The sequence below is a fragment of the Atractosteus spatula genome, chromosome 5 (assembly GCF_055471065.1).
Source record: "Atractosteus spatula isolate fAtrSpa1 chromosome 5, fAtrSpa1.hap1, whole genome shotgun sequence".
NCBI lineage: Eukaryota > Metazoa > Chordata > Actinopteri > Semionotiformes > Lepisosteidae > Atractosteus > Atractosteus spatula.
The window spans coordinates 56,395,514-56,415,979 of record NC_142710.1 but is presented as its reverse complement, the minus strand read 5'-3'; the positions used below and the strand labels follow the sequence as shown (position 1 = coordinate 56,415,979).

At 41.7% G+C, this 20,466-nt stretch overlaps 1 protein-coding gene across 2 annotated transcripts in view; it reads left to right on the top strand.

The window, feature by feature from the left end:
* Positions 1–20,466, top strand: part of flnba (filamin B a) — a 110,350-nt gene that overhangs the window by 39,410 nt on the left and 50,474 nt on the right. For both annotated transcript variants that reach the window (XM_088916782.1, XM_088916781.1), the window contains exons 2-9: positions 2,673–2,921; positions 3,310–3,407; positions 6,241–6,388; positions 9,052–9,170; positions 10,414–10,491; positions 11,572–11,734; positions 13,254–13,454; positions 19,126–19,263. In XM_088916782.1, the coding sequence (XP_088772908.1) occupies positions 2,673–2,921; positions 3,310–3,407; positions 6,241–6,388; positions 9,052–9,170; positions 10,414–10,491; positions 11,572–11,734; positions 13,254–13,454; positions 19,126–19,263 (1,194 nt within the window). The remainder of the gene's footprint in view (positions 1–2,672; positions 2,922–3,309; positions 3,408–6,240; positions 6,389–9,051; positions 9,171–10,413; positions 10,492–11,571; positions 11,735–13,253; positions 13,455–19,125; positions 19,264–20,466) is intronic.

The following is a 20,466-nucleotide window of genomic DNA, read 5'->3' as shown; positions in this document are numbered from 1 at the left end:
TGCAGGAGTATGAACTGCGTGAAGAGACTGTCAGCTTTGTTCTGTAGACTTTCCCTAAGCCTGAACTGCAGCATTCAATAGGTCTTCTGTGATTTCTGTTTTCGGTATCCCAGAACATAATGAAAATGCACCGTATATATATATTATTTCTGCTTGCTTTGGCATGAGACCCAAAGCCTGCAGATGATTCTGTGCTGTCTTAATTTATTTGGACCTGTGGTTTGTCTTCAACAGATGAAAAATGATGAAAATCCCCTGCACCTATAGTGAGAATATTGGCAATGTTCATTATGTTACATAAGCACAGTAGATTCCAGCCCTAAAGCTTTGGATGGTGCTGCCTCAAAACAAAGTTACCGTGCTCATTAGTAATTTGATGTGGAACACCACCTATCCATTTTCTAACCGCTTCATCCAATTCAGGATCACGGAGGAGCCGGAGCCTATCCCGGGAAGTAATGGGAGCAAGGCAGGATACACCCTGGATGGGATTCCAGTCCATTGCAATGTGCAAACACACACTCAGAGCAGGGTGAATTTGCCCAGAAGCCTCTTGACCACCCACCTGTCCTTGGACTGTGGGAGGAAACCAGAGCATCTGGAGGAAGCCCACACAAACATGGGGAGAACATACAAACTCCGCAGATACCGTAACACTCCGGGTCCCCAATTCAACCCAGGTCCCCAGGACTTAAGTAGAAGAAACTGTAAACACATTTTAGCATAAGTGTGAACAAATCTCATATTTTGTAGACTTGGAAATTAGGTGGGATAGATCAGATCATCTGTCTTTTTAATGAAGTAAATGAAGTGAAAAAATGAAGTGTTTTGTCACATTTCTTTTTTCAAAAAATTGTGCCTTGTCAGGGTTCCTGGGAGAACATCCTCTTGGTGCGTCATTAATGATCGTCCCCACGGCTTCTTGTCTTTATCAGTCTCCTCAGAATCTGTTTGTAAGGATGTTTTCCAGAGCTGGTTTAGAATTCAGTAGTGAACTGTGTGGAGTGCAACGGAGTACAATGGGATGTGTAAGGAAATTCGGGAACAAACACTGATGATAGTTAACCTGCCCTTCTGACAGTCCAGCTCCGAGCCCTGTTTTTTCCTCTCTTCATTTCTCTTACACACTTCCTCTTTTTATCCTCTATTTACTGGGCTTTTGCTGGTACAGCTCAGCCACATGGATCTGGGTGTATCTGGCGGCATGTTGGGCCAAGGTTCAGCTATGTGGCTCATTGTTTTCCGCAGGGTGACAGGATGTTTGTGGGAGATGGCTGATAGGCTGCACAAAGAAGGAGGGCCCAAGCAGCGCGCCCCGCTCCCTGCAGCGAATGTGTAGGCCAGCAGCAGGGCTGTCCCCGGCTCTAGGTGGGGCCGACGCTGACTGGAATTTCCTGGATTAGGGGAAGGGATTTACTGCAGCTCTGTGCGCTTTCAAATATTCTCTCTGGCTTTTGGCACACTGTAAATGTTAAGAGGCACAGGCATGTGGATAATAACAACCTCTTGACATCGTTGGTTTCACAATTTCTTACATTTTTTGAGTTTTATTGATTTTTGTAAATGCACAGGAGGGTGAAGTTACCCCAGTGTCAGTCTAGCCAGTAAATGCCATGCATGCTTGTCGAATTGAGTCTCCTCATCATCTGCCTAATCCCCCTGTTTTCTCAGCCTTGTGTTTCAGCTAAGCGCGTCTGCAAAAAAATAACGTTCTCATTTGTGCCTTGGACAAAAGCATCAGCAGTCTGTGAATCAATAATAAGATAAGATACAGTCCGTTCTCTAGACTGAGAACATTTGTCGTTCCCACCTAGACCCCAATTCTCATTTAACATCACGTTCTCATATCAAAACCCGTTTTCTCTAAAACGTATTACAGAAAAGGTCTGAATTTTGATATTGTGCCCTGTGCAATATTTTATTCTTCCGTGATATGGAGGGAAGCTTATGCTTAGGATATGCTTTGAAGCAGTAGGTTATCAGACTGGAATCTCTATAAGCCACTGCTCTATATTGAAATGCCTAGCATGTTTGGAGCTGCAGGAGTTTGAGATAACCCTTTATTTAACATAGCTGAGAGACCAAAAAGCTAAGTTAGCAGCTTCTTGCAGACTTGTATTTAGATGGAGTTGAGACCACACCTCAGCTGTATCAGCTCTTGGATGTTTGTAACTTGTCTGTCTGCTCTGGTTTCTACATACTCTTTATGTTTTTATACTAGCTGAAATGGGATCCTGGCCTAAGAGTCAATGGAAGGCTATGGAGTTTTTGGATTTTTGCTTAGGGATCTTACTTAAGAAATTCACTGCTTCGATACCCTGGACTTATAAATCAAGTTTACTGTTAAGAGTATGTTTGAAAATGCATTTTCAGAGTGTAGTCTTTTATTTTACAGCTGTGAGAGAGTCTGGCATAATATAACTGTATAGTTGCAATCTTTAATCTAGAGAGACATTTTATGTTAGAGTGCCTCAATTTCTCATGGTTTTAGTAATGAATTGTATAGATCCGATTGCATAACGTCATCTCTTTCCTTGTGCAGACATGTTCTGGGAAATGAGAGCTCTTTCGCCGTGATGTTGTGAAAAAAATTCAGTTCAATGCATTTATGAGGAAAAAACGAGCTTTGCCATCTTGAATAACTGTGACCGTTGTGTCTGCCCTGCTTGCAGACAGCAAGGCCATCGTGGACGGGAACCTGAAGCTGATCCTGGGCATGGTGTGGACCCTCATCCTGCACTACTCCATCTCCATGCCCGTGTGGGAGGATGAGGGCGATGAAGATGCCAAGAAGCAGACACCTAAGCAGAGGCTGCTGGGATGGATCCAGAACAAGATTCCTGACCTGCCCATCACCAACTTCAGCAACAACTGGCAGGATGGGCGGGCACTGGGGGCGCTGGTTGACAGTTGTGCCCCAGGTAGGTGTTCTCCCACCAACACTAGGCATCTTGTCAAGCCCAGAACTCATAAGACCCCTGGAGGGACGTGTTGTGGAGCAGAGACCCCACCACCCCAGAGTCTAACCATGACGCTAGCTGACTGATTAACAGTAGAGAGACATGTGACACAAAAACACGTGGCTGATTTCCAGCACAGACACACAGTATGAACTATGTACTCCCCTTTTTTTGCTGGCCTTTTGTGTTGTCTGTCTAGCCTGTGTTCTTTATATTTGCTTGAGTGTTTCTTAATGCATTATGTGTAGGACTGTTCAGAAATTACTGCCTTTCTTCTGGTCTGAGCTCATGCACTGGCGTTTAATGAGGCAGAGAGCCGATCACTAGCTGTTTGGTCTTGGCATTGCAGGCCTGTGCCCAGACTGGGAGACCTGGGACACGGTGAAGCCGGTGGAAAATGCTCGAGAAGCCATGCAGCAGGCAGATGACTGGCTGGGAATCCCTCAGGTGAGGATGACACAGCACCAGTGCTGTTTCAGTTGATTTCAGTTTCACTTTTTTCATGCTTTATCTTTTTTTTCTCAGTTTAGGATTTGCTGGTTAGTTCTGTTTCTTTATCAAGCAATATTTTTAGTTTAGAATTGCCAGCAGTTAATCCACTTGGGTCAGGCATACCCTGCTGTCAGACTTGTACAGAGAGTTAGCACAGATGAAAGCACGTCTCTAACTGACACAAGTACAAGCTCCGTGTGCCTAGTTCCTAGGAGCCACTCCTCTGTGGCAAATGGGGAACATTTGGCTGAGTCAAACTCCTCCAACCCCATGTCACTTGGTCAGATGTACAGTGCTATTTGGGGAATAAAAGTCATAGCTGAATGTACTTCTCGACTTGTATGTTACAAAGATGATTAATAGTAGCTTTACTACTATGTTATAAACATCACTACTTAAAAGCAAATGGTTAAAAACTTTGAATAGTGCACCCCTGCAGGTGATACAGTATGCATTTGTATGTTGGGGTCAGGTTGATTTGGGAATGGAGGTGTGTTAAAGACAAATTTACTGATCTCTCTCAAAGATTAAACTGTTCTGCTAAAAGTGGGAAATTCAGAATTGACCATATTCAACTACAGAATGTCTTATGATCTTGGATTTAAGAGGACGTTGTTGGTATACATCTTTTACAGATTAGATTTACAGACTATTTTAAGTTTAATTTCCAGTTCTTATGAAAGCAACCCTTGACCTGCTTGTTGCAAGTCACTTACATTTTCGCTGTTCTGATTGTCATTCCAAAAAAGCTCTGCCCCATGGAGATTCTGCACTTACCTGGCAACATTAAGGAAACAGCTGTTGTATTCTGCGTCATGTGTGGGACGTGGCGCAGTGAATGTCTTTCTGATACAGCAGAACAGAAAGCACACCCCTGAACCACACCTGTGTGTGCAAGGTGTGGTAGCCAAATCCAGACCTTATCAGGATCCCTGTGAAACTTCCCATTTGGCAAAGGTGTTCCTGACTGCTGTTAAAAGTGTTAAATGCTGACTTATTATCTGAGATCCTGGTTTTCCAGGAGGAAAAAAAAAAAGAAATTCTATTTGTCTAGATTTCAAATAAAATTTTTAAATTGTTTCCTCTGCCATCATTGGAGACCAATATGTAGAATTTAAGCCAGCCCCTCTTTTGGCAAAATTAGAAATAAACACATCTCTTTAATAAATGCTGCATTAAAAGGGAACTACAACTCTATTTTTATATTTGGGGGTTAGAAGGAATCAGCATTGATGAGTGCATTTCAAACCACAATAAAAATGAAATGTACACAGTAACTTGTAAAACCTCCAATTTACATCACAAAATAGACTAAATTTCCAGGTATTCACAGCGCCATTTTCCGCGATTCAGAATGAGGCAACAAAAGTTCTGGTGACGTGTTTCGGCCTCTATGACATGCCTGTGGCCTGTGAATACATCTCTTTTGGCTGACAAATATTACTTGTTAACTCTGCAAGCAGATCACTGTGGAACATTTCTGCAACCTGTTTTAATTCGCTCTTACAGTGTCCATCACATCACATTACATTAGTCAGTACAGTTTCTAGTGAGCAGGAAGGGCTGCTTCACATCCCAATTCGTGGGAACTTGAATGCGAGTTTGTGTCAACATGACGACTTACAGTACTTGCAAAGTTCATGATTTTGTGCTTAATTTGTAATTAGTAAAAAAAAATGAGTTAATTTTCTTACTGAGATTCAATAACCGATCTGAGAAATTGGAACTGCGGTTTCCCATCAAAAGCATATGCTATTGGAGAGAAGGACCTGCGTGTAGCGCCACATATTAAAATGCGCAGTTGTCTTGTAGAGAAACCAACTAAACCTTTTTACAGTACAGCTTCTCTGACAGCAGCACCAACACACGAGCCCTGACTGACAGTTGTCTTATACAAGAAATGAAGGGCTTAAATAAACTGTACATGCCCATGATGTATGTGTGTGTCCTATTGTTTGCTGGAACAAAACCATAGGAGCCCAAATAATAAACATTGTAGCTGATAATTGAAAATAAAGACATATACAATGATTTTATTTAGATGTACAGTTTTTCACCTTCTCCTTTGTAGTCGTAGCTCTTCGGAGCTGGAAGTCTGTTCTATGAATTTGCCTGCTTGTCAGCAGCAGACTTGCAATCTAACCTGATAAGGCTTAAAACTGCACATGCCTGGGGAGGGCGAGAGTTTTGATCTTGAAAATGACAGAAACACAGTGTAAAAGTGACAGTGGTTCTCACAGGGAAAAAAATAAAGCTAATTAAATCTGATGTTCAGCAAATAGAGCTATACTTTTTTTCCCCTATTATGAAATACTCAAATTTCCCTGTGAGTTTTTGGAAAACCTTGTTTTTCCCAAGGTGAATGGAAATACAGTGTTTTTCCAGAGTTTTTTTTTTTTTAGGATCTGTGCTCATTGTTCTTTGGGTGTATGTCTGACGAGTGCCAGGCTCCTCTGCACGTGCCAGGCAGATCTCAGTTTTAATCCTGGTCGCTTGTAAGGTTCGAGCAAGCAAAGCGCCACTCCCAAGACAGTGGATAACTGTCCCACCAGGTCCTCTACTGTGGCTGTTCTACACTGTCTAGTGGATGAAATAGGGTGTTACTTCTGTAACTTGCTCAGCACTCAGAGCCCTTTTTTACAGTATACGTGTACTCTGGCATCTTATGATTAGAATTTGTTAAAGGTATTTTGATGAGCCATCAAGTTGGTGTTCTCCTAATCTCTTTTATTAAAGGGGAAAGCTGCATTGCCTGTCCTGATGACTGTCCTTTCCGCCCTGTGTCTAGGTCATCACTCCAGAAGAGATCATCGATCCCAATGTGGATGAGCACTCAGTAATGACCTACCTGTCACAGTTCCCCAAAGCTAAGCTGAAGCCCGGGGCTCCCCTCAAACCCAAGCTCAATCCCAAGAAAGCTCGGGCCTATGGACCAGGTAGGCAGCCTCTACTTCTCTCCTCACACTGCAAGGACCCTTTGCACAAGTTAAAGGGTTAATAAAAATGAGGGTTGGCTATCATGTGACGATGTAAGAAACAATTTTAACAGTATTTTTTTGAGTAGTGCAAGAGTTATACAGTACTGCAGCACATATTGTCTTGGAATCAATTAATAGCAAATGCAGAAAACTTAAATTTTCCCTTTTTTCTCTCTTTTTTTGGGATCATTATTTAATCGGGTTGGTGGTTTTCAGAAATTTAGTTTGAAAAAGTAACTCCCCCCTCACCATCACCCAACAGCTTCTTATGGTAGGAGTGCACAAGCTTTCCTTAAGGAGTATCATAGCTGTCTGATATGTGTAGTAGTGGTCATTGACTTGTGGCAGAGCAAACTAGACCAGCTAGAAAACAAGGCATTTCCTCCTACATTTCATTAGCAGTTTAAACTAATTTTCCATCCAAACTGAGAGTCTGAAATCCCCTATAGTTAAATAATAAATGAAGACATTTTTTGTTCTTTCTCAGACCGCACTCGTTGGTTTTGTCATCAGTGGGGCATTTGCAAGCACAGTAGCCTTATTCTCAAAGTTTTGCACCCTCCTAAATATTTAAACTTGTGAAAGAAATAGCAAGTGACCTAGAGGGACTGCATCAAAAAGGAATAAAACCGTGGGTGTTCATATACAGTATGTGAATGAGATGGTGGAAGCAAAGTCAGTAAAAAAAATGCGATATTTTTTTAACCTTGTAACTGTGGAATCATGGGTGCTGGAATCATGTCATGTAAGTTTGTCTTCAGTCCCATTAATTTTCCTGGCTTATTGTAAATCAGTTTAATTTAACTTCCCAATTCGGAAAATGTCTTCGTGGCCCTGATTTAGATGTATTTTTGTTTCTTTCCGTGACCGTGTTTGAATGTTTATCCTTCAATAAAATATATAGGGAAAACGCTGATGACATAACATCATCACCTAGGGTTTCAGTCTCCTGTTAAAGATGTGTTTGGGTTTTCTGAGTGCTTCACACTTCTCTTAACGGGTCTGAGGCATTCATCACAGTTCCAGCCACTGAATGGGAGCACTGTGTGTGCGCTCATCGACTGACCCTCTGGGAAAAGGCTCCGAGAAACAACACTGCAGAAACATTCATTCATTCTCAGGGCTGTGTAAATAGAGGATTTTTTGTTATTCTTAAAAACGCTTTACTGAAGGAATTAGTCAAGATGACTGCCTCGAAGTCCTGATGCTGGTCTAGTTTGCTCTGCCATAAGAAATTATTGGCTTGATAAATAATTTTCTTGACACTGGAGAGTATGGGAAAATCAATTAACTAAAGCCTGTTCTTGCCAAGATAAGCTTATCCGCCCTATTGAAATCTTTCTCTGTTTGATTAATACAAATTTGAGCAATATAAAGAGAAGTCTTGTATTGTTCTTGCTTTTACAGTATAGCTCTTAAACGGTTAAGAATTACTTCATGTTCATAGGAAAACTGGAAAACTAAAAGAGTATTTAGCTGAAAATATATAATTGGGTGTTTGTGGTGGTATTCACTGTGGTAAGATTGGGTTCAAACTGTTTGTTCTCTTGAAGTTTCAGAAAAAAAAATCATAATTTATTCCTTTGGTAAAAAAAATGAAAGGAAGTATCATTTGAGAAGAGAGGGTGGCTTGTAGTGGGAACAGTTATTTCTGTGTTTGTTTTGGGGAAACCGTTCATTTTTTTTTCTTTTCAATGTTCGCATTTAGTGGCTGGCATTGAAAAGCGGTTTTGAAAAGACAGTCAAGGGTGAGCAATCTTTGGGACACCCTGAAACGATTTAGAACAATTGGTGGAAATACCTGTTCATTAGTTTCGACAATAGATCGTAACCGACAAGTCCGATAAGCAATCTTTAATTATGGCTTGACCTGGACTTGGCAAATACAAAGCATTCAATGCATTTTTCCAACGGTTCTTTGACAACATTGCATCATGGAACAGGATTGATCCTGTAAGACATCCTTATTTAACATTGTCAAAATATAGGGTAGCTGCAGTAGACTGGTAGGTATAATGACTTTCTGTGTACATCCAACTTGCACATGTGTTTTTGTGCTTGTTCTTTCTGTTGTGTTTGCTCCAGCTGTTTGGAACATGTTCTGTAAATATTATTTCGCTGTCTCATTAAACAGAATCAAGGCTTTCTTTTTAGAAGACTTTAATGCAGATTTTCCAGGTTTGGCAGGTTGTTGGTATCAAAAAATGTATCCGCCTTTTGGATGTTTTAGATTTAAAATTTTACGTGATTTTCATCAGTTAAGTCTGCTGGCCGGGGGGTAGGGATGGTGATTACAGTTTCTCATGGCAGAAATGTTGCCCATTAGGGAAAGGTGTAGCAAGGTAACCAATCCAATAGGAGATATGCTCCAAGGATTTGTAAAAAAGACATACTTTAAAGAGGACTGAGCTGGCAAGCTTTATTTCCACAGTGGAGTTACTGAAACTCTTGTAATTGAGGGACCCTGCATCTCCGAATGTTCCTTTTGTCACTGGGCTTGTAAGAGTCTTCTGAACGACCCATCAGTGTTGGAGACGGGAAATCTCCGGCTCGTGCGCTTTGATACGGATTAGGTTGCAGCTATGTGATGTGGGTGGCATTTGTGTTCGTCTGCTGTTCAGGGATCGAGCCTGTTGGGAACAGAGCCATGCGGCCAGCAGTGTTCACCGTGGACACCTTCAGTGCGGGTCAGGGTCAGGTGACCATCTACATTGAGGACCCTGCTGGAACCAGAGAGGAGGTGAGTTCGTCACGCCCGGAACGCCTGCGGCAAAAGACAACCCAACACAACCCTGAGTTCTAGAAAACACGGCTGATAAAGGGAGTCTGCAACATCAGCCCCCCCTTTACTTTTGGTTAAAAAAATTAATGGGCAGATACTTGCATCTTCTTCAGTGCTGTCTTATCTGAAAAATGTGCCTGGATATTTCAGCAGCTCTCAGTGAGTCAAAAAAAAATGAAATGGTTTGTAATCTGCACGCTTTCAATGCTGGCTAATTTTCTTTCTCAAAGAACAGCTGACATGTATTTATGAGCTGCGAGGTGTCTTTTCAGACATTTCTTGTGGGATGGGGAAAAGGGCAAACTAAGCTGAACAAAGTCAACAGTGAAACATGCAGCATGGGCAGAATAAAATATGCTGAAATGCAAGGAAAAATCCTGTGACATAATCTCTCTTGAGCTGCTTGTGTTCAGTGCATGTAAGTTGAAGCAAGCAAGAGGCCATCTGCAGACGATAGAAGAACAGCAGGGCTTTTTCTTTTGTGTTGCTGTATCTTTTGTAAATATCTGCTCAGATTTCATGATGGATTTCTCACTTCTGCTTGACTTACAGCAGTGTTACAGGTGTTACAGTAGTTTAGAGGAAACCAGCTCTAGAATTGTCTAGGTCTCAGGGCTATATGCCATAGGTATTTTCCCGCAGCTGGCAGAGGAATCCTACTCCGTTGGGCCCCTGAGCAAGGCCCTTAACCCCAACTGCTTCAGGTGTGCTGTACAATGTCTGACCCTGCGCTCTGACCCTGGGCTCTCTCCCTATCTGTGTGTCTGTGTGTCTCATGGAGAGCAAGCTGGGGTATGCAAAAAGACGAATTCCTAATGCAAGAAATTGTTTAGGGCTAATAAAGTGATGTTATGTTGTTATGTTAATGATGTGAACAGAATCTTCAACAGAGTCTGTTGCACTGATAGACTGTGACTGTGCACTTACGATATTCATTGTTTAGACAGTGTTTAACATAAATCTGATGCTAAGTGACTACAGAATAGTTACTGTTCAGTCCCCAAAACACATTTTATATATTTTATTTATAATCATAACTTATTTTATTCATATTCTGTCAACACAGATAACGTCATTAAGCTGTCATACATATTACACATAATCTGTAAATTGTCCGTTTTGCATATCGTCTTTTTAACTATACTGAGTTGTGTATGTATGGTGGTAGTGTGGATGAAATTTGCTGTTTTCTCCTTACCAGGTAAAAGCTGTCCCTAACGAAGACAAGAGCAAAACCTACAGTGTGACCTATGTGCCGAAGGTGGTGGGGCCTCACAAGGTACACTTCTCCATCCACTGCCACCCCACAGACTAGATCAGTGCTCTGCTCTATACTACGTCCCTGAGAGGGAAAGTTCGGGGTGGATAACAACAACCAAGTTCAACCAGCCTCAGCTGTCAGTAATTTGTAATCATCTTGAATGATTACAGAGGCTTCTCACCTAAGCCATTATAAAAATTGTATGTAATCCCATTCTGTCCCTTGCATACATCTTTAGCATTCTACTGTCCTTCCAGCCCATCTCCACCTCTGCAGCTGCCCCTTGGTCACTCCTCACTCTGCATGAGGCTTAAGGCCAGGAGGACTGGCCCTCAGCCAAGAGGGTTAAGCTAAATTTGCTGTGACTAAAACACTCCATCAACCTTTCAATATGCTTAATTCTTGGGTGTTGTTATTCCTAGTGAACAGTTAATTGGTTAATAAGGGCAGTACTTTAAGAACAGATGTTTGGTGTTAGTGCTTAATAACTGAATTAATGACTTACAGTACTATTGAGTTTTGTCATTTGGTTTTGGAGAATCTTTTATAAAATAGCCCCAAGTAATCAAACTACTGCAGGTTTAGTAGCGTCTGTTTCTTTGAAGAAGTTTCGTTTGATCGTTTTAAAAAGATTCCTTTGATCCAGATCAAATGTAAAATCCTGTCGTCTATGTAAGAGTCCTTTGTAAACCTTGTACCATTGTAGACCGTGGTATGCAAAGGTCTCTGTAGAGCAGAGTGACATCCTGTTAAAAACATTAGTGGTAAAGTGGTGATAAGCATTATTGAAGCATGTGTTAGGTGTATAATTTATACTATTTGTGCTTTCAAAAAAGGATGAACTAGCAATGTTGTGTGAATCCAAAACTTCCATGTGGAAATCAATCAGTCAGTCATAGATATTATCTCTTCTTTGATTTCATTCACCTCCTTTATCAAAACGTGCTGCACAAGCTGTTTGATAAACTCAGTTATAGTTAGCATGTTTGCGAGCAGGAGTTCTGGAGCAGGTTGGTCCAGAAGTATGCTCTGGCACCTTGTTGCAGGTACAGTGCACTGTGATTGAACCGACCTGCATTTTGTTCTTCTCCTGCCCAGGTGACGGTGCTGTTTGCTGGGCAGCACATTTCCAAGAGCCCCTTCGAAGTGAATGTTGAAAAAGCCCAGGGAGATCCCAGCAAAGTCACAGCCAAAGGGCCGGGCCTAGAGCCTTTAGGGAACATCGCCAACAAACCCACATACTTTGACATCTACACTGCAGGTGGGTGCACTGAGCTTCGTTTGTAGACTTCATGTCCTCCTCTGCTTTTCTCTGGGGTCATCCCTTTGCGTCTGAAGGTGGAGGCTCTGATTTTCTGCATTTCACGTTAGTGGGGTGTTGAACATTTTCAACTCTCTGTGTCCCCCTGGGTACATGCAGACATACCATGCTGTCAGTAAGCGACTCGTCTCTCCTCCAGTCTCTTCTGAAGCTCGGGTACAGGACTTTGTTGTCTGTGATGTGTTAAAAGAGGAGGGATTCAAAGGTGGGCAGGTTGGAGGACTCTACGAGCTTCCTCTTCCCAACCCACGTTGGGTTCACAACCTCAAGCCTAGGCATGTGAAAGGCCCAGTTGCCTATTACACATCGATTCAGTAGTGTGAAAACATAATACCCTGTTGCAAATATGAGAAAAAAGAAGTTAATAAATAAAATAGTGGTAAAAACAAAATCACCAAATCAAGAACCTGTCAGTTCTGCCGTTGAAGAAATTCAGCTTTATTCATATTGGTTTGCTTTCCTGCCTTTCTGTGTTGCTCATGTTGGGGGATGTTTGAGTTGTAGGAGAACAGAGTAGGTTTGGGAGTGAAAATGGTACAGTTTCTGATCCAGTGCCATGAGATTGAGAGTCCTGAGCAATGCCGCACATGCCCCTTCCCATGGGCTCAATGTGCTTTCTCTAGGTGTCCAATATTACTTTTAAATCAATTAAAAGAGCATTCCAAAATGAGCAGAGGCTATTACCTTTAATAAAAGTAATAGAGGGAATTGTCTTTTTATTTTAACATTTTACAATACAGTGTCCATTAGCCTTTTAGAAGAGTATTACCCTTTAAAAGAGTAGTTGATCATTGTATTTTTACTAGTTTCTCTTTTGTCTGTTATTAATAGTTATAGGTTCTGATTATGTTTCTGCAGTGCTAAGCAACTGTTTCAGGCTGTTTTGACTGTGGCAGATATGAGTGAGGGAGTGAATTACATTACCCTGCGCTTTTGTCAAATACTGAAGGCTATCTAACATTAAAGGAGTTCCTCACCTTGTGTTTTTGCACTCAGCATTAAATCTTTCCTATAGACATTTTTGATGCAGCAGTTAATTAGGTTGTCAGATGAAAAGCAAGTTGGAAGCTACTCAGGTTTCCTTGTGGCACATTCACAGAGTAGTGTTTCGATTTTGCCTTGCTGATGTACAGTATTAACTCTTAATTGTGCTTACAGGATGCCTTCTTGTTTGCTTTACCTGTGATATCCAATTCTTCAATGCTTTTGCTATAGTATGATTTTGTTGATATACTTCATTGTTTTAACCAGTGAGGCCCTAAATAATGAACAGAGAACTGGGTAGAAAGCTAAGGGTAGGAACAGACAAGGAATTGATACATGGGAAAACATGATGGAGTAAAGTAGAAATAATTTGTACAGCACTACATTCATTCCCGGAGAGCATAAAGCATATACAGAAACAGGGCGTCCCAAGCACAGTGGCTTTGCTCAGCTTTTCTGGTCGTTTCCTGCACAGGGGCTGGCGTGGGGGACGTCTCAGCAGCAATTCGGGACCCCCAGGGCAACAGGGACTCAGTGGAGGTGATGATGGAGGACAAGGGGGACAGCATGTACCGCTGCACGTACAAGCCAGTCCAGGCCGGCCTGCACAGCATCGACGTCAGCTTTGCCGGGATGTCCATTCCCAAGAGCCCCTTCACTGTGGACGTTGGACAAGGTACCGCAGGGAGAGCTCCACCTACAGGTCCACTAAGGCCACTTGCAGCAGCAACCTGGATTTCCTTAGAGATATTTCATCCCCAGTACTGACCAGGCCCAGCCTTTCTTGACTTCTGAGATCTAACGAGATCAGGCGATAATGACATTGAAGCCAAGTACTGCGGCATACATTGTGCATGTGTGCGTGATCTTCTTTAAGTTTCTTAGAGGTGGTTCGATGTGAGGTCCCTAACCCTAACCACAATAATATTTAGGGTCAAAATCCTAACACTGAGGAGCCCCACAGGAGGAAACTGGTAAAGAATCATGGTCTGTGGGGAAAAAAAGGTACAAGAAGCTTTGAGTAATTAGCAGACTTCGTAGAAAGCAATCTGTTTTGTTCCTAGTGAGAGAAACTGGTAATTAAACAGTGGATGTCAGGAACTCGGGAGCCCTTTACAAACACTATAAAGTTTTTATAAAATGAGTGTGTTTAAGCCAGCACACAACTTAACTGTGTGTGGCTTTGTGTTTCACAGTGCCGGTTGGCTGAAGTTACTGCTGGTAGTTTTTCACATTTTGAAAACCTTGGCTACAATTCTTCTGCTCAAGAGGTGGCCGGAGCTCGTTTAACATAGTTTTCACAGAACAAAAGCAGTGCATACCTGTAAAGCAGGGGAGTTAAGCTGGTCAGACTGGACTGTTGCAGAAAATGGAGCCCTCAAATTCAAGGAGAAGAAAACGGTTATCTGGGTTGGGACGGAAATTCTTTCCATAAGACTGAAGACCTGAACAGGCAAATCACCTGTTTCAGAGCCACACTGCTTTGTACCTCAAATCTCTGCAAGCGTTCCTCCAGAACTATTTCTTATGAATGCAGCATGATCTTGAATTGTGTCATATTAAACCTAACCTATCATCTGCTGTAGGTGTTCTTATTGATTACTACCCTCATATTGATATTAAAGGCAGTGTGCTTCTAGTACTTTAAATTTTGTTTTAAAATTCTCAAGAATTGAGCTTACAGGGTAATTAAATGACAAGCAAAGTTCCTGTCTTTGGAAGTGTTTTTATGGAAATCATAATTTTGATTGACACTAATTTGACTAATTGATTTTCAAGATTTACAACTTTGTTTGGATACAAATAAACAATTGATGGCAGAACCATTTAAAATTGCCCCTTAGTGTGAACACGTAAAAGCATTCACTGGCCAGACTTGTATTAGTAAAATGAGAGCAGGTGACATGACCTTTACAGTAGGTTGAGCATATTGGTTTTTCAAAAACATGATTTGCAAATGATGTACTTTTGTTTAAAAGATAAAGTTCTTAGTTACACAGTACCCACTGTACTCGATAATACTTCTTACAGCCAGAAAGGATTTTGCGTCAGCCCTGTGTTTCCTCCGAAAGCTTAGTGTTTTGTGTGGAAGCACTACTGTGCGCGGAGTCTGGCTTCCATCGACAATGAATGTGGAAGCCAGTGAAACGATTTGAGACTCATAAAAACCCAAATTCCTTCTCCGTGAGGCAGGTTTTTCCCCCACTTAGCACTGCAGAAGCCAGCAGTGTTTACGACACGAGCTGTTTTCTTTTAATTATTTTCATTTTGAAAGAAAAGCGCTTATTATTACCGTTTTTCCTCTGTTTGCGTGCAGAACCAAACAAGCAGCTCTTGCCTAATTGGAGACAAATTGACGCGGCCTTTGGTATGAAGCTGATGTCATCCGCTCGTCCGTTTTTATAGATGTAACAAAAGTCTCTTCGAGAAGCTTTGTCGTCTTTTGCCCGGGTTGATGAGGAAAGCAGACATTCGTGAGCAGAAGCGTTTTATAATAATTTCCAAAATGTCACACAACATGTCTTAATATCCTTACTGTGATGACAACAGTGTTTACCTTGGTCTTCCTTTTCTTTTACATAAGAATCTGAATATCTGGAAAAATTGAAAGTACAGAGTACTGAGGCACAGGTCTCAGTGTAATTTAACAGAGTAGATTAGTAGTAGTTTCACACACACAGGAAGGGCTGAGCCAGTGAACAAATCAGTGATGTTTAATTGTGCATGTCTTGCTTAATTGTGAACGGTGTGTGTCTCTATTGTTAATGCATCTATTTACTCTTCTGCATTGCAGACTCTATAGTCCCATATGTATTCTCATAGTGCAAAGGCATTGGTTCATCATATATGAGTATATGATTAGCTGGTAATGTTTGGATTTCTGTGGTAAGCAAAAATAGTAACCTGGGCTAAGTGGTTAGCCACTGGAGATGTTAAAGTTCCACAAAAATAAATGAAAGATTAATAGGTGCTGTGCTTCCTTCTGCACTCTCTGCATAGCGGCCTGCTGGGGTGTGATGGCTTAAATAAACAGGAAGGCTTTCGGTAGCACTTCTTTCCTCCTTCTTCATTCACAATCTAGGTGTGAGGGAGGGCGGGGTTCTTTATCGCTGAGGCTTGAGAGTGAAAGACTGATAAGAAGGCTCAGTGTGAACACACTGACTCTGAAATCGAGAACAAATGTCTGCAAATACGTCATGGAATTGGAGACCTTTGTGAACACTTGTTTAGAAAACAAATCTAAAAGCACAGGTCACCGCTAGCTGTGATGCAGACTGTAGGAAGAGGGTTTCATCGTCATCATTAATTTGGGCCTTCTGCATGGAACGTAGATCTGTATTCTAATGTGCAGACTAATTGCCAGAATGTTCAGTAAAAAACCAATGGCATTCCTGGGTTTCTTTTGTAGACGTACTCTTGGTCTTCTTTTCAAAAGCATTTCTGTCTTCATGGCTTCAAACATGGGTTTGCCAGTTTCCTTCTAGCTTTAGGCCACAAGCTAACCGGGCTCATTGGTGTCTCTAAACCTTGCTTGTGGGTGTGCCCTACGATGGACTTCTGTCCCATCCAGGCTATAATCTCGCCTTGCTTCTTGTTCTTGTGGGATAAGCTTCAGGTTCGCAGCGTGGAATGTTACTTCGGGGTTTAAATAGTGTGTGTGACTTTCCAGCCTGCTGAGTACAACGGTGCAGTGCTTTGTGTCTCCCTTTGTCTAAGGAATGAGAACTTGTTCAGTTTAGAAGCCTCCACTTTTGCCCGTGGTGCCTGCGGAAATGACTAATTAGGCTTAAGTATACAGTAAAGAAAATTCAAGAATTGGTGTGGGAGGTTCTTTCACCTCCAAGGAGATCTCTGGCGTGTCTAACAGGATTGACAGGTTTCACACATCTGCGTGAAAGACAGACCTTTCAGTAACCCCGAAGGAAGGGTATCGTGCAAAACAAAATTCTGTGCTGCCTTACAGTCCTCGGTACTTGTTTTGTATTTCTGCTTCATTTTTCTGTTTTTCTTTTTCCATTTTTCAATTCATACTTTTCAAGTCCTACTCTTTTGCCAGGTGAAGTCCTCTGTGTGAGGCAGGTGGGGAAATTAAATAAAATAAACATTCCCAGATAACTGCTAACTTCTCCCAATGGGCGAGACCAGATTTGTGATTTCAGTTTGTTTTTGCTGCCCTTGTTAGAAAGAGAGGAAAAAATAGACAAAAGAAATCTATGGAAACTTTGGAAGTTACTGTTAGAATGTAGATGCTGATTAGGGCTTTTCAAGTGTATTTGAAAACTTTAATTTGTAAGTTTATGTACAGTGGTTCTGGTTTACTACTTATTGTTTTGTGGTGGTATTTCTTAGCAACAATTACAACAGTGTGGTAAAGCTTCCACCAGAAACATCAATACAGTACATTGTTGTCAGTGTTTTGCTGGTAACTCAGCATTCATCAGCAGTAGGAAAAACATTTCCAAACTCCATCTTATGACGGATGACACTAGAGATTTGCTTTTCTTTTTTCTGCCAGTTAAATTTCCAGCTTTGAAAGCCGTAATGTGCTGCTTCAGATAGATCATTGGGGTATAATCTTAAAATAAAGGAGGAATATTCAGGTAAAAAATGAGACCAAAGGTATTTGCCAGGAGTTTCTGGCCTTTCCTGTAAATGACAGTGAATAAACATTGAGGCCTTCTCTCGCCTGGAGCTGAGAGAAGGCATCAGACTCAAGGAAAGGAAAGAATTTGTTCATTCCTATATATTTGAAGGGTTTTCGGTGAGAGCTCGGACAGTGGGGGAGCAGAAGGAGGAATATGTTTTCAGTACAAAAAGAGATGTGTGTGGGTTTCGTTTCTGACAAAGCACAGTTGTTCTGGATTTCAGAGTCGGTGTCCCAGTCTGTCTCTCTGCTGGAACAAAGTAACCATTTCCCATGTACTGTAAGCTATAGTACAGTAGGTGTGAGTATTTCATTTGCCTCATGTGTACAGCTCTTTCTGTAGCCCATACCTCTCTTTTCTCAGCTTCTTAGCTTTAATAGTGACAAATTAGAATTAGGTATCGCTTTTCGGCAAAAGAATCTCAAAGACGCTTATAAAAGTGGTAAAAGTCCAAACTCTAATGGACTTTTGGAAATCGAAATTAATGGAACTGTGATAGTAATGGTGATGAAAATTGCCTCTTGGAGTGTGTGAACCAATCCAACAAGTCCCTTTACCCTACTGGATCAGGAACCTGGCTCAGCAGTTAGCAGGTGTTATAAGGCCCTTTACATCATCACATACTAATGCAAGAACAGGAAAGGCTGCAAATGAGACCATTTACCCAGTTAACAAGTTTGCTTGTTGGTTTCATAATGTCTGTTGGGCTAAGAATCCTATTCAGCCTTTCTTGCATTATCCTGGTAAGACAAGTGTCTAATTTGTCTCAGTTAAGAGCTTAGGTAGAATGACCACAGGAGACATCATTTCCCCATCCTTTAAATTCAACAGATTGCTTTAATATGCCCAAAACTGCTGTTTCTTCCACATTAAATCTCGCTAGATAAGACAGGATACTTTCTGGAGGCACTAGCAATGTGTTGTTCATTTTAGTGTGTCTTATGTATTCATGAAGATGTCTTCTTATGAGGAACATTTTCTGTAAACCCATTGTTATGATACTCCTGGTTCCATAGGGATGAAAGAAGTCGGCACAGGTCTGAGATTTATTTCCAAAGGCTCCTGGAGGGAAAGTCTGTCCTCTCAGAACTTTAACTCTGAAGCCATGTCAATGACTTATCTTTTATACATCACTGCAAGCAGCCAATAACCACCCGTGTTACCTTATAAATAGGAAAATGCTGTGCTTGGAAAATGGACTTTGGAATGGATATATGTTTGAGATCGACACCAGAACATAAACTTTGTACACCAGAACACAAACTCCGCAGATTGGCCAGCTGCTCAGAAACGTCACCTATTTTTCAAGGGCCTCAAAAAGGAAGTTAGCCTTTAAAATTTGAAAAACGAATTCTAACTGGACTTCATTGTGTACAGTTAGAACTTAAGAAGGAAGCTAAATAAGCCAGGATCTTGGTAGTGAAAATGTAGACTTTGGCAAATCAGTTTCCATCTCATTATTAAGAGATTTGCTTTAACCGGAGTAGGTACATATCTGAGGGAAATGAGATGAAATGGAAAAACAAGGCTCATGGAGTAATAGTTTTGTTTTGAGAACCATAACAAGCAAAACGAGACCTCAGGGTTACTTGAGCCCGACTGCCTTCACCAGGGTCCAGGAAAGCTCTTCCGAGTGACCCTGTGAGATCGACAGGACCTCAGACAGCTCCTGCTCTGACCGGGCCCGCGCCTCTTTTCCAGCCTCCAATCCCAACGCCTGCCGAGCCAGTGGGCGCGGCCTGCAGCCCCGGGGAGTCAGGGTGAGAGATGTGGCGGACTTCAAAGTGGACACCAGGAACGCAGGAAGCGGGGACTTGAAGGTCACAGTCAAGGGGCCAAGTGAGTAACGGGGCTTTTCTGATTCTCGCTCATTTTCTAGCCTGGGCAGCCAGAGCAATCAGTAAACACTGACTGACACTATGATTTCCACAGAGGTTTAATGCAGCAGGTTACCGCATTGCAGCCGCAAATCTCTTGCTCTGTCCTAGACCTCAACATTAAAAAGAGACCCTGTGGTCTCTTGGAGTCGTGGATGTCCATTGGTGCCCATGCCATATCAAAAGAAGATTGGCTCACGACTCCTGTTAACCCCTTCCCCATACATCTGGTTGGTGATGTAATTATTATTAAGGCCCACTCCTTCAGAGCAGTATGTCATGGCAACATATTTGCAATCTGAAGCAGATATCTGAATCTGAATCTGAAACTCTAAAAACCCATTGAGTGATCCATAACCGATTTATTAACACGATGTACTTAACCCCATATAAGAGTGGCCTGCAGGCTTGCTTTTCGGAGAAGTCTGTATTTCCTCATTCTCCCCTGTGTGCCGTTGTGAGGTTCTGAGCTGTGAGATGTGAGCACCCTGAGTCCGCACAAACGGGACGCGAGTAAAAAACACACAGTTGGCCATGCCAGATTCAGCGGGTCTAACAAAACCAACAGGCAAATCTAATGTCCAATAGGCAATTCTCCACTGTTCCTGTACAGAAGAAGCACTTGCTTTTGCAGGTGAAGAAAAGTCAACTCCTGATCAGTTTTAATAATGGTGCTGCCTTGATTATAACAAGCTGCTTGTGAATGGGGAGAACTGGATGAACTGCATTCTGCTGTCTAAAGATAGAGTAGACCATGCCACTCTACAGAGAAAAGTGCCTGAAGGGATGGTTTAGCAATCATCATTGGAAATGAGAAGATAATTGCTTAATTTTTACATTATGTTGTGTATCTAATACGAGTTTACGTTTTGAAAAGAAACGAAATGTAATAAGTAAGAGGACCTCAGTTTCCCTCTGGCTAAATACAACTACAGTACAAGCTAGACTGGAGACAATTTTAATTTTTGCTCGGGACTGATATAGGCTTAGCTCTTCCTTTAACAACCGCAAACTTTAGATAAATGCTGCACGCACATTAAGCAACACAAGTTGCATTTGTTTCCACCTTTGAAAAATACCAGAGGCTGATTGTGTTAAAAGTAATTAGCTTTAATACAACAGAGGATATGAAACAAATATTAGCTCCGAGTTCTGTCAAATTGCC